At 32.2% G+C, this 13,088-nt stretch overlaps 3 protein-coding genes across 4 annotated transcripts; 2 read left to right on the top strand and 1 right to left on the bottom strand.

Annotated features, from left to right (window-relative positions):
* The first annotated feature begins 3,358 nt into the window (after nt 1–3,358).
* Tmx3 (Thioredoxin-related transmembrane protein 3) lies at nt 3,359–9,164 on the top strand. Of its 2 annotated transcripts, XM_074176272.1 has the most exons (7): nt 3,359–3,552; nt 3,666–3,921; nt 3,978–4,081; nt 4,139–4,306; nt 5,848–6,302; nt 7,873–8,065; nt 9,001–9,164. In XM_074176272.1, exons 1-7 carry the CDS (start codon nt 3,522–3,524, stop codon nt 9,021–9,023), a joined length of 1,230 nt encoding a protein of 409 aa, XP_074032373.1. In that variant the 5' UTR covers nt 3,359–3,521; the 3' UTR covers nt 9,024–9,164. The 2 variants fall into 2 exon arrangements, with proteins under 2 accessions (XP_074032373.1, XP_023024508.2); XM_023168740.2 differs by having other exon boundaries at nt 3,360–3,552; nt 3,978–4,306.
* Nucleotides 9,058–10,432, bottom strand: PDCD-5 (Programmed Cell Death 5). Its single transcript, XM_074176274.1, has 3 exons — nt 10,060–10,432; nt 9,891–10,005; nt 9,058–9,360 (listed from the first exon to the last, which is right to left on the bottom strand). The coding sequence occupies exons 1-3, from the start codon at nt 10,129–10,131 to the stop codon at nt 9,152–9,154; spliced, it is 396 nt and encodes a 131-aa protein (XP_074032375.1). The 5' UTR covers nt 10,132–10,432; the 3' UTR covers nt 9,058–9,151.
* Nucleotides 10,433–10,910: 478 nt separating this feature from the next.
* On the top strand, nt 10,911–11,544 carry LOC111512597 (succinate dehydrogenase assembly factor 2-A, mitochondrial). The gene has a single exon (XM_074176273.1). It carries the CDS (start codon nt 11,013–11,015, stop codon nt 11,448–11,450), a length of 438 nt encoding a protein of 145 aa, XP_074032374.1. The 5' UTR covers nt 10,911–11,012; the 3' UTR covers nt 11,451–11,544.
* The last annotated feature ends 1,544 nt before the right edge of the window (nt 11,545–13,088 follow it).

Here is a 13,088-nt window from a genome sequence, read left to right as displayed (position 1 = left end):
GAACGAAAAAATAGGAAATATTAACACGGAACTACAAAAAATGTCTGTCTCTCTCTGTCTATTGTATGATCTTTGCTTCTTTTTCTGGCACATTGGACCACCACTCCACCTGTTTCATAACTGCCGCCATGGAACAAAAGCTTCGTCCAAGGACGCAAATTGTCTTGTATTATGCAACCATGCGTCCTTTTTTTTGTCTTTATTCATTTCAGGGTTTTATTTTTTGCTTCACTCTTCTGTGTGATCGGGGGTTCGTGACAAATGGCACAAAACATAGGGGTTGATTTATAAAAAAGAAAGTTAGTATCAGAAACGTAGGTACTCCTCACCATTTCATAATTTTATTTGATTATTTGGCATGAATTCTTTCAATGTTTCAATAATTCTTACGATCAGATACCTTTTAGGTCTGTTCACATGACTGCAAATATTTCAATTTTTATTAACTTTTGGTAGATATTGTACTCGGAGGTGATATCGAAAAATATATTGTTTCCGGTTTTCCACATTCATAATTAAGTGTATCACTCGCCCCTATTCGGAGTAAACTTACTATACTCATGCAATGTCCAGTTTTCAGTGAAATAATAGTAATCAGATATTCATAATCACGTACTAGGGTGATTAGATAATGTTTATTGACAATGAATCTTCTTATATTTCATTAAATATTTATCTTATTATCATATTATCTGTTTAAAAAAACCTGTTTAAAATCTGTTTTTCCGTTAATCAGCTGTCGCCCTATTTCATAGGAGTCATATGTGAGTCTGAGCCTACAGTTTTGTTCATTTATATGTTGATAAATTTAATTTTTCACTTGATTAATTGGCTTTGTTCGTTTCTTTATCGATTTTGTTTCTAATTGCTCTCTTATTTTTATTGTTCTCTTACTTTTATTGCTCTCATCCATTGTCTGAATGAAACAATGCCATCATTTAATAGACAAATCACATTATGTGGTTACGATGATATATATCATTCAATGTTTGTTTGTCATAACTCTGTCTGTTTTGAATTCGTCCCTGTACTTTGAGTACGAGTCTTTTTCATCCTCATGTTACTTATTTCATGAATTTTACTTCTTTATTCAGAATTGTTAATTCTATATCCAAGTTTATACATGAAATTTTGCCTTTCCTTAGAAAAAAAATGTAGCAGCCACAGAATGAAATATTGTCAATGGTCATTTTCTCTCAAACTTTTTTGATGTTCATCTGGTATACAAATTTTGTCAACTTATTTGTATTCGTTACTATTACAAAATAAACATGTATTGATTTGACAGTTTTTATATTCTGTATCATTTTTATGTGTTCCACTACATCAAAAACATTTGGTTTTACCTTTATAATATTTTTTCAAATACCCATATAATAAGCAGTTATAATATTGTGCGATTGGAGGTATGTAGAAGGCGTTTGTTACATGGGTTGAAAACAGATAGTTACATACCATGGGATGATTTCCATTGAATGTAATCAGTATAGAAGAGTACATATTGGAGTTTATTTTCTTAAGCAAAATGTCTATTTATTCATTTACTCAATACTTCCACAATCTGAAAAACTAACAAAGCTTAGTCAATAGAGAATCTGCTGAAGTGTAAAAAGGGCAAAATGAAAAGGTCACCCCGAAAAGTTACTGCTCACTAGAAACCTCTGAAGAGTCCAATTAATCGGTTACTTGTTACTAGATGAGAGGTTGAAAACATAAACATGTACTTCGACTGAATTTTCTAAAAAACATCCAGTATACCTATGTATTGATGTAAACTATATCGCATATAACATCTGCACATTTCATTCTTTTGACGTATGTTGAAACAATTAAATTTATTTTGAATTTGAGGCGAGCTTTGTTCGTTTGTTAGATTGTGGAAGGTTATATAGACAAAAAACAGTAACCTCTACTTATTTCTTTTATTATAGCCTTATAAATTACGTTACCGTATAGGATATACAAATTGTATCCTTTCTTGGTTAAAGTATCATCTAAAAGCATATCGAATTCCACGACCCAATGTATTTCATTCCTTACATTTTCATTTCAATAATATGTTCTATCTTGAGATCACCCATTTTTTTCTATTTTCAATTGAGAAAATCTGCCAATATTTTCATCTTTTTCCTTCTACAATAACCCTGAAAGAAATACATGAGTATTTCTCTACCACCGTGATTCCTGTTCCTGCATTTCCATGTTTTCATTTCATTCAATCTGCGAAGCAAGATTGAAAAATGTTTTCACCCAATTAATTTATATTTCTCCTGGTTTGATAATGCCTACTCCTTTATTAGTGCTCTCCCTGTACTATCACTGTCTAGATTTTGAAGTGTACTGATTCCCTTACCTAATTCTGAATCTGAGTCATAGCATGTCTAAAGTACTTAAGTTTTCTTCTTTATGTAATAAAACCGAGAAGAAAAAACACACAAAATAGAATGTAACAAAAAGATTTACCAACATACTCTCTTTCGCTCGTTAAAACAGTTTTTACTCATCAAGAGTCGCATGGAAAGTTTGAACTCCAACATGATACGCGATCCATAATTGTCTCACATAGAACTCAAAAAACTCAACGGATTTTTAAAGATCCTGGTGAAAGAATTTTTCGCTTTGGAATTATCACATTTGCCATTCGCACCTAGTTTTACCAAAGAACACACCTCACGATTTGATCTCTACAAACTTTATTTGAAAATTATATATCACATGTTTCGCTAACACAGTAGCTTCATAAAGCGATTTGGATACTTCAAGTTGTTCTCTTACACTAATATTTATATACTACAGTTAACCATAATTAAGACTACCTCCAAAAAATGACCTAAGCCTCTGCCTAAGGTACCTGTTCAATTATGATCACCTGAAGCATATTACCTCACATTTATATCAATAATTATTCTTTCGCGGTTTTTAAGAAAACAAGTTCAATAATGGTGATCACCAGCATATCTATTCTATGACATACGTACATTTTTTTTCTTCTACGGAAATATATATCTATACTATTTATATTCGTATTTATATTCGAGAATATCATCAAGTAGTTGCATGAGAGTAATTATGTGGAAATATGAAACCCCGACACATAATGTCGAGAATGTGATTTTTTTGATGGAACGGTCCATTGATTTGACCACTGAACTTTTGAAAAAATATTTAGAGTTTAGTTTTATTTGGGTTATTTTCAAAAATAAATGACATTCTGAGTCACTTCTTTCTTCAGAAATGTCTATTTCAAATAACTACCATCGACATAACCTTAATCGTCGGTAATCTAAATATTTGTTACTGGTTATTTGAGGAACGTACTTTAGTTTTGACAGATGAGATATGTCACTCAATATGTCATTTTCAAGCAATTCAGAACGAACTTGGAATCAGAAAACTGTAAAAAATCGTAAACAAAATGGATAGTTTGTAAACATTTATTACCTGTATTTTAAATTTAATTTAGAAATCAATACATTTTGTATGAAATCTGCAATGATTGTGAATAGTTAAAATTATTCAAAATGAACTTTATTTCATGTATAATACTATTTGGTATGTATTTTTTGGCACTTTTATGTAAACATTAAGACTGCAACAATATGAGAGTTCTGCTAGAAATGTAGGAAACAATGTTAGCAAATTAATTTTTGATTCATTTATTCAAGTGTTATTCCTGGGGATACATTCTTCTAGAATTTTGGAATTGACTGACAAATTTTCTGATATCAGGAGAGAGGGAGGCTATTGGTTAGTCAAGTTTTATGCCCCTTGGTGTGGCCACTGTAAGAAGTTGGAACCAGTTTGGTCTCTTGTAGCTCAGTCTCTATCAAAATCGAATGTGAGAGTTAGCCGTATCGATTGTAGTCGCTTTCCTTCTGCTGCTTCAGAATTTGGAATACGTGGATACCCTACTATCAAATTGTGAGTTCTTAGCAATAGGTGTATTAATCAATTACACATGTTATTTAATTTTATAGCATAACAGCCGATTCAGAGTACACTTTCCGGGGAGATAAAACTAAAGATGATATTATAAATTTTGCAGTTAGAATGACAGGTCCACCAATTGAAATTGTGAAAAGTCCGGAAACTTTTCAATATATTAAAAATTCAAATAAACTTTTTTTCGTATATGTAGGTGAGCAGGAAGGAAATCTATGGGAAGTATTCCAAGATGTGGCTGCTAAACTTCAGCCCTATGGATATTTTTATTCCATAAATAAAGAACTGTTGCAGAATAATGAAAATATATCAGAGTTACCTTCAGTTTTTGTTTATAAAGATGGATTGTCTCACTTTTATCCAGGTGAGTTCTGTTTCAGTTATTAATCAACTCTCTATTTGTTTTCGCAAATTCAATGCTCCAGAACTTTTTTCTAAAGAGCTGTAACATTTAAAATTAATTTGAATTGAAATCATGTCACTCCAATTTTCAATTGAATAATATAACTGTTATTTGAGAAGCTTCTGGGATTTGACACATACTTTTCTGATTGTGGTGTTCCACATGGATTGTTTTAGGAACCTTAGTACTAAGTTCCTTTATAAAAATCTATGCTTTTCACTAATGATACGGATAATTTTTGAACAGCTGAAAGTTAACCTGCTGGCAATGATTTGATCTTTAATAAAAATGATTAAACCAAATGTCTTATGACCTTCAAAAATTGTCAGAAATATAAATTCTTGAGAATTATCAACTTATATCATGAATCGATTAACATTAACATAAGAAAATAAATTTTACAAACTCATTTAAATAAACATGTAATGAATGAAATTAACTGAGTTTATGTATCAGTTAATTACCAGTTTCCACATTTGAAAAAATATTCAGTAACAAGGAGTTATTTGAATCTATTTGGTTATTCAGTAAATGAACTGAATTCCTAAATCTATTCATTTCTAAACATTCTAAAAGATCGACTTTTAAACTTCTCTCGTCATAGTTGTGATTGAACACATGTCCTTCTGTTTAAAGATGGTTTGCTAATGTGGAATTGTTCTTTCCATTCACGAAACTACTTCGATGCTATAAATTGACTTGTGGCTGTTGCCCAAAACAGAAAGAACATTTTCCCAAATAATTAAAAAGCATGTAAGAAGTTTCTATGACGTATTATATTTACAAAAGTTTGAAACACAATCTTTCAGAATGTTTCAGAATGAATAAATTTTAGAATTTGGGTCATTTGCTAAATTTACAAATAGAATAAAATAATTTTCCGTTAATGAATATTTTTTCAAAAGAGGAGACTGGTAATTGACTAAGACATAAACTTTGGTAATTTCATTCATCGCTTGTTTATTTAAATGAGTTTATAAAATGTATTTTCTTATGTCAATGTCAATTTTTGAACCCAGGTAAACATATTTAATATTAATTGGATAGGCTAGATTCAGGTACTTCAAATTTCAAAAATATATATAAAGCATTGTAGCGAAACACATCTTGCTTTTTTGTAAAATTATGTAGCAAAAAAACTCACAACAAAGTTTTTCTTGAGTACATTAGGGATTTTTATTAAGTATTGGGCCATTATATCACATATGTAAAGAAAGAATACGCAAATTTTCGTTTTTTTCTTCATATATCTTCAGAACCAACAGAGCTAAAGTCGATTTTCTGGTATCATTCAATAGTATTTAAAAATAGGCAACATTGCCACAATTTAATTTACGTCTCTATCTTTCATCTTTATAAGATTCCTATGCGTAAATTTGAATACCTTGTATAACAAATATTGGAAATATTCAACAAAATGTGAAAAAAATTCTTTGCTTTAACTCAATTAAAGTAAGTTTAATAACCTGGATCAGTTTCTTTATTTGGGAAATATTTTTCAGTTAACAGGCCAAATGAAGAATACAATTCCGTCACATACATAAACGATCTGAATTTGTCATTATATAATTGGGTAAATGAAGAGCGATTCGAACTGTTTCCCAAAGTCACCAGAGGAACTATAAATGAAATTATCCAAACAAACAAATACATTGTTCTTGTTGTTGTTGAAGAAAACAGACTGCAGCAAATACCTGCAGATATGTTAGAATTCAGAGACAAAGTGGAGAATCTAGTTAGAAAGAACAGATCAAAATATCATAAACATTTTCAATTTGGATGGGTTGGAAACCCCGACTTTGTCAACAGTATTGCCATGCGAGTTCTCCCTCTGCCCCAATTATTGGTTCTGAATTCTACGAATCATCAGTATCACCTTCCAGAAGTTAATTGTTCTGAAATGAGTTCAGAAACAATAGAAGTGTTCCTAGAAGGGATACGCAACCAATCAGTGCCTGTAAGTATTTTTCAACTCAATTTTTTGTCTTCATCTACTTATATAGTTGATGCTATTTTCATTCTGAGAATATACTTCAGGAATTTCTTTTCATTTAATTATAGAAACTATTTACACAATCAATATCAGTTAAATCGATGATGATTATTTAAAAGGCACATTTCAAAGGACGAAAATAAAGTATCAAAAATGAGAACTATACTGAGTGTATCCCAAGAGATTGTTTTGAGGCCCCTTTTCATAAGTGAGTAAATGATAACAATGTGAGAGTATTGCTAATGATATTCTAATTTCTGTATATGAAATAGAATATCCATAAATGGTTTGTACTCCTAAATCTGTTTAAAAAAAAATCTGTTTGAAATCCGGTTTTCCGTTAATCAGCTGCCGCCCCCATACAAACGACAACTCTCAGAAGTTGAGAAACTTGTGCGAGCTAAGGACTAACGAGGTCTTAACGTTTTAACGTGTGATTCCTAACTCGGAACTTCATAATTGTATATGCCAGAAAAAAGTTTCTATCCCAAACAGACCTGCAACTTTTTTATAAATTATGGTTTAGGCTTTAATATTTCCTTTGGGGGCACACCTTTACCTCCATAATTGTTGGAGATAATTGTAGCTGTGCGATTTACTATAAGAGAACATCATATCAAGTTTTCAGGCAAGCAAAATTTTTTCTTGGCCATGTTTTTACCGACCCAAGCACGTGATATGCACCAAATTTAGTGAGGGCATTAAAGGAAAAGTACTTTAAATATGTCGATTGATCGCTATAATGGTCAACATGCTTTTGAGAATAGTTAGAACCAGAGCCTCAAAACAAAGCATTCATAAACTGTGCATGCTGAAGTCAAAGGGCAAGTCTGATTAAGTAAAGGTGATGCTCTCATGACATCTCTTACTCCAACTGTGGGATCAATAAACGATTCAACCTGCGGAAGTAGAAGATGACCTATGACTCCTAAACCAGTCCATTGCAAAACCTTGCTTCGATATTTACTGCCGAACAAGTGTTAAACCTCTGCCTTTGACTGCCAGACAACTGGTTGAAACCAGTCCAACCATAAGGCATCCATGATCCAACACCAGGCAGCCCTGTTTCGACCCGCCATAGATCTCTTCAATAGTGTTAGGCTGAACCACAAATGCACTGCTGGATTCAACTGTACTCAGAACAAGTCTGAGTGAGTAAAGGCGATGACATCTCTTACAAAAAAATGAAATCTATAAGATCGATAGAAGCAACTAAAAACCAGAGCCCAAACACAAAAAAGATGTGATCCAACATCGGGCGGCGCTGGTTTGACCCGCCATTGGTTCAGCCTAGCTGATAGGTTATTTTTGATATTCATTGATTGAGTCTTCTGTCAATTCCATAGATGGCATATTCAGTAAGACGGAGAGAAAGATATCACCTTTGTTTTTGGAATCGAGCTCCTAGTATAAAATCCACATACACACCTGCAGATATGAATTTTGGTACCAAATTTCACACTATAATCCATCTAGATAACTTGAAGTGTTCATTTGAATGACAAAAATGTCAATGTTTATTTTATGTGTTTAGGCCTTTGGTGGAGATGGACTTTTCATTTCCTTCTACAGGGCCTATTTTGATGCAACTTCAGCTTTAGCAGATATTTGGAGAGGGAATCCGGTCCTCACTACAGTATTATTCGGTTTGCCAGTCGCCTTCTTGAGTTTCATCTTTATTTCTGTTTGTTGCTCTGATATATTGGATGCTGAAGATGAAGCTGAAGGTTTGTATAAAGATTTTGTGTTTTTTTTAGTCCAATACAACAAAAAGTTTAATTTTACTTTACACAAGTTATGTATCACCAAGGCCCGTTAAATACTAAGTATATTCTAGACAGAGAAATAACTTCCTTATCACTTTCTCTCACTTCAGATAATTCATCAAGTTACTTGGGACCAGACATTTAATTTGTTAACCAATTATGTTAGACTGTAATAATCTAAAAGTTGTCAAGAAAGTAGACTGGTGATGAATGTTTCATAAAAAATTATTCTCCAATCAAGAATCATTCTTAGTTTGTTAGTTACTGAAAAGATGTATGATTCTGAGTTCACTCACAGAATCCTCGCTGTACTGGGCGTCCCCTCATTGTATAAAGTCTTGTATCAGTAATGGGGGCTCTACTATGATAGATATCCTTTCTCTAGCTACCCATGAAGCCCTCTGTGAATTATGAGGTAACCAAGTATCTGACCCTAAATTTACAGAGGCGATGGTCGTCTGCTAAACAACCCCAACAGCTTCTCTCTTTTCCAACTCTTCTTAACCCTGAGTTACCTGAAAGAATGAAGAGAGCATCTATTGACTGAAGTGCAGTTAGTACCTTGAATCGTACCCTGCTGAGACTGGAGGTAACTTTTGTCCTCTCAGTGTTTACTGAGAGGCGTTTACTGTGCGTTTGCACATACCATTGATAATGACTGCTGCAATAGCAGACGAAATGTTTGGCACTTCAGGTTCTGTGAAAGCCTATGTTCTTATACTTGTCTGTAGTCTTTTTCTGTGATTATTATATAATGATTCATCCTTTATCATTCACCAACACATATGTCATTTTGTTCTTTTCAGTGCAGAAATTATTTTATTTGGACATTTCATAATTGTTGATTTGTTTATCATATGTGTACATGCTTTTTTAATTTATAATTTGTTTTTCAGAAAATCACGCTAAAGAGGAATGAATGCATAAATGGAGGGGGTGAAAACTAGTCATTAATTGTTAAGATTTATCAAGTTGAAAATTGTTTACTTACAAAATATTATTATGATTGATGAAAATATACAATTGAAATTGTGAAAATGTAATAAATTAAAGGTCGTCATCCGAGTCTATTGCTGCCCTCCGTCTGTCAAATTTCACAGTTGTTTTACTTTGTGTTTGATTACTGATATTCTCCAACATTGACACCAACTCTTTATCTCCAATTTTTGTACAAATTTGACCTGTTTTTGCCATTCTTACCAGCATTTCTTCCACCATGTTTCCTCTTTCAGGTTTAGCCATTTTAAGAGTATTCACTGTAAAAAAATATATCATTTCACATTGAAGATGAATTACACCAGAAGTTTGAGATTTTTACGAATGAAAAGTATATAATTATCTAGAAACAACATTCTTAATCAATGAGTTTTTTGCTCTCCATTTAATGGATATGTTGTGGAAACTAGCAGAACCGAAAGTTGGCAGCACCAAATGGAAATTTTTCACTTTTTAGAAAATTTCAATTTTATTAATTCCAACCATTCCTCAAATTGAAAATTATCAAATGAATCACTACTCTAGATAAACATTAGAACATTTACCTTGATGTCTACTACTTCTGCTGTGATCACTGGAATAGATTATTGAGAGTAGTTTTCTTTTTGAGGGAATCAAAGATGCGGAGGTTAAATGTAGTCAATATTTAATTCAACTTTATTCAAAAATAGTGACGTTGTTCAAGCTTGTTTTATTTGTACAGCAGAAGGCTTTTTAATAATTATTTAAATCTGGGAAATATTCACAATTTGTAAATAAAATAGTAATCGGATATGTCCAAATAACTTACATCGTCCTCGGGCTGTTTGATCCAAAATTTGAGCTAATATTGAGTTTTTCATATCTTCTTGAGCCTTTATTTGTTCTTCATTGGGCTTTTGCGAATTTTCTCCAGAACCATCACCCTAGAATAAATGAAGGTAATTTTAAACCAAAAAAAATATTCGTATTTCAATCACCTTGTACTGAGATTGCAATTGAGCCAGACGTTGTTTTCTGATAGCTTCTAATTCTGGATCCGCCATTTCCATAAGATTTAGAAATTGTTCAAAATAAATGTGAAAATATTTTCGAACCAAACACTACAAATATAGAGAAGTTTCTACAACAACCAACAACCATGGAACGACAACAATTGACCAGGTTTCGTTTTGCTGGTTCTAGGTTCTATATTCTGTGTTAAGTTACTATATTCGGAGCAGTTTAAGAGAATTCGCCGTTCGTACTTCAAACACGAAAATTGATTGTATTGGATGGAAGATAATTAAAACCTTTGATAGCAATGAAAACTAGAAAAATATAGGCTATTCACGTTAAGAAGAGAATGACGTCATCTTTGGTAATTTTGTATATCCAACATAACGTTAAAATTCCCACTGAAATGCGTTCAACAGCAATGAAACTAGTAACATTTCATTTTGTAAGTTGCTCAACTGATAGTAAAATTTCAGACGTTGCCGAATCGAAAAAACTCGAAAACTGTCAGTCTTTCTTTTCTTTTCAGAACTAATCATTTCTTTTGATAAGACCTGCGTATATTCAATATGCCTAAAGCGTTGTCGAAATAGTCTCAACAAATACTAAAAGTAAGTAAGGACATGTGCACATGTTGTCAACGCCGTAACTTGTCATCTTGTGACGTTATTCTCTTCTTAACGTGAACAAGCTATATATTTGTTCATATTCAATCAGTACCACTGGTGACATTTCAAAAAGCAGAGTGTAATTTAACGAGAAAAAGAAGTACTATGTACACAGTGACCTATTCGACGTATGTACACAGATGCCTTGCGTCATTTGCTTTGCGTGCCACTTGTCATTTGTCATCGAAGTGCCTTGTTACGTCAATGTCAAGGAAGTGAAAATGATATAAATAGAAAACAAAGTAAAAGATATAATCAATTCATTCAAAATGAATTTTCATCTTATTAGGCGATGTATCGGTAACAAAATTCACGGGATAACTGCCAATAGTAAATTTTTCTGTACTATAGTGGATCCACCAGAAGACCCTCTGTTCGTCATTCCCAGGCCTAAGTCAAGAGAAAATGAATCTTTGCAGACCAAGAAAGCGAGACTTCTTTATCAGTCGCGTAAACGAGGCATGCTCGAAAATGACCTTCTTTTGAGTACCTTTGTTGCAAAACACTTGGACAAATTTGATACACAAGATGTTGATAAGTATGATAGGTTGATCAACGGACCCTCTAATGACTGGGACATTTACTACTGGGCTACAAACATCAAGCCAACCCCAGAAGAGTATGACCATAATATCATGGATTTGTTGAAAATCCACTGCAGGAATCTGAATAAGGAAGTGAGGATTCGCCAACCAGATTTGAACTGATATTCTTCGATAGACTTCTTCCAGTATTAAATTAATAGATTTTCTTGGAAAACTGGTTTTCAAAATATATGTTGTAATATATTGATGTTACAGACTTTATTGTAATCTGTCTAATAGTTTAGCAAATGATCAGAAACTTCGAAGAAAAAAAAATTCTGCTGAGGTTTTGAAGTGAAGTTTATCCTCGTAGTTATACAAAAAAAGGACGTATGAGAGTGTTTGGGATACAAAAATAATTTACCTAACCATTATTTCTAGTAAAAAACATTTTTGACATAGTTTTGGTAAACATATGTATGGCCAAACAAGATGTTTTAAGATGAGACAAGCCCTAAAAAAATATCTGAAGAATTTATAAAATATAAGAAATAGATTTTCTACGTCATTTTAATAAATGCTGTGTTCAATTCTTCGATTTTATCTGATATTTACACTATCAAGTCTGAAATTGTATATCATTGCACTCTCTGAAACATGAATGTCTAGGATATCTGGTGGTCATTTACTCTAGTATGTAAAAAGAAACTGGGATTAGAAAAATCGATATCCTGTTCTGTTTTCCTACTTTTAGAATAGTGCTCAGTTTGACCTATGTAACATTTTTATTATTTTCAGTTAATCTTGTGTTCCATTGAAGCGATATATAATCTTCCCACTTCTATTAAATACATTTTCTTCCAGAAAACTTTATTGGAAAATATAACTAATTTTGGAATCAAATTGTGATATGTATTTAGTAGACAAAAATCTGAAAGTAGTGAATCTTGCATAATTCAAAGTACAACGCTATAACTGATTTATATTTGGTATCATATTCATTTTGAGCCACATGACTGGAAATGCTTTTCCTAGCAGAAAGTCAGCATTTGTAAAGGAATTGATTAATAACGGCAAATATAATAAATTTCAAATGGTGCACAATTTTCATCAAATTTTGAAACTGCAAATACCCTTTTTGTACTATGAGAAATTAATCAACATGCGCAGCTCCACTTCATAAGTGAATTCCATAAAACATGGTGAAGAAGATCATAAGAATAATACTATCATTTACAATATCCTTGATATTTCTTACACAGGTAGCTAATTCATTTCTAAGATTGGGTTTATGAGCCTTCCATGTTCTCAAACTTTGAGAAACTGCTTAAAGGGACCACTGGGCGATAGTTTGTAACATGTGTCTTTTAATTCTTTTCATGATATGAACTCAGCTGTATTCAGAATAAAATTTTGTAACCTGTATCAAATGCCTTTCGAAGATCTAGAGAAAGAATAACTTTTAATCGAGAATTTGAAAATATTCCCACTTAATCAAAAAATAATCATGTTTAAAAGTGGTCCGATCACTGTCTAATTTAACGGCAGATTGTTAATCAGATGTATATAATGCTGATTAGTTTGATTATCCAGATTACTATTAGTTCTTGGTAATCGTCTTCAAAAGGTTATCAATATAACCATAAAAAATTTGGAGTAACATTGAAAAAAAAGTCAATTTTTATGGAGAAAGTCAAGTTCTTTCATGCAATTTCTTTCATGGTATGAACTCAGCTGTATTCAGAATAAAATTTTGTAACCTGTATCAAATGCCTTTCGAAGATCTAGAGAAAGAATACCTTTTAATCGAGAATTTGAAAA

The sequence above is a fragment of the Leptinotarsa decemlineata genome, unplaced genomic scaffold (genome assembly GCF_025532065.1).
Source record: "Leptinotarsa decemlineata unplaced genomic scaffold, Ldec_3_MD MMD2_tig00001719_RagTag_RagTag, whole genome shotgun sequence".
In the NCBI taxonomy this organism is placed as follows: Eukaryota; Metazoa; Arthropoda; class Insecta; order Coleoptera; family Chrysomelidae; genus Leptinotarsa; species Leptinotarsa decemlineata.
Note: the sequence above shows the minus strand (reverse complement) of the source record. Positions and strands in the feature narration are given on the sequence as shown.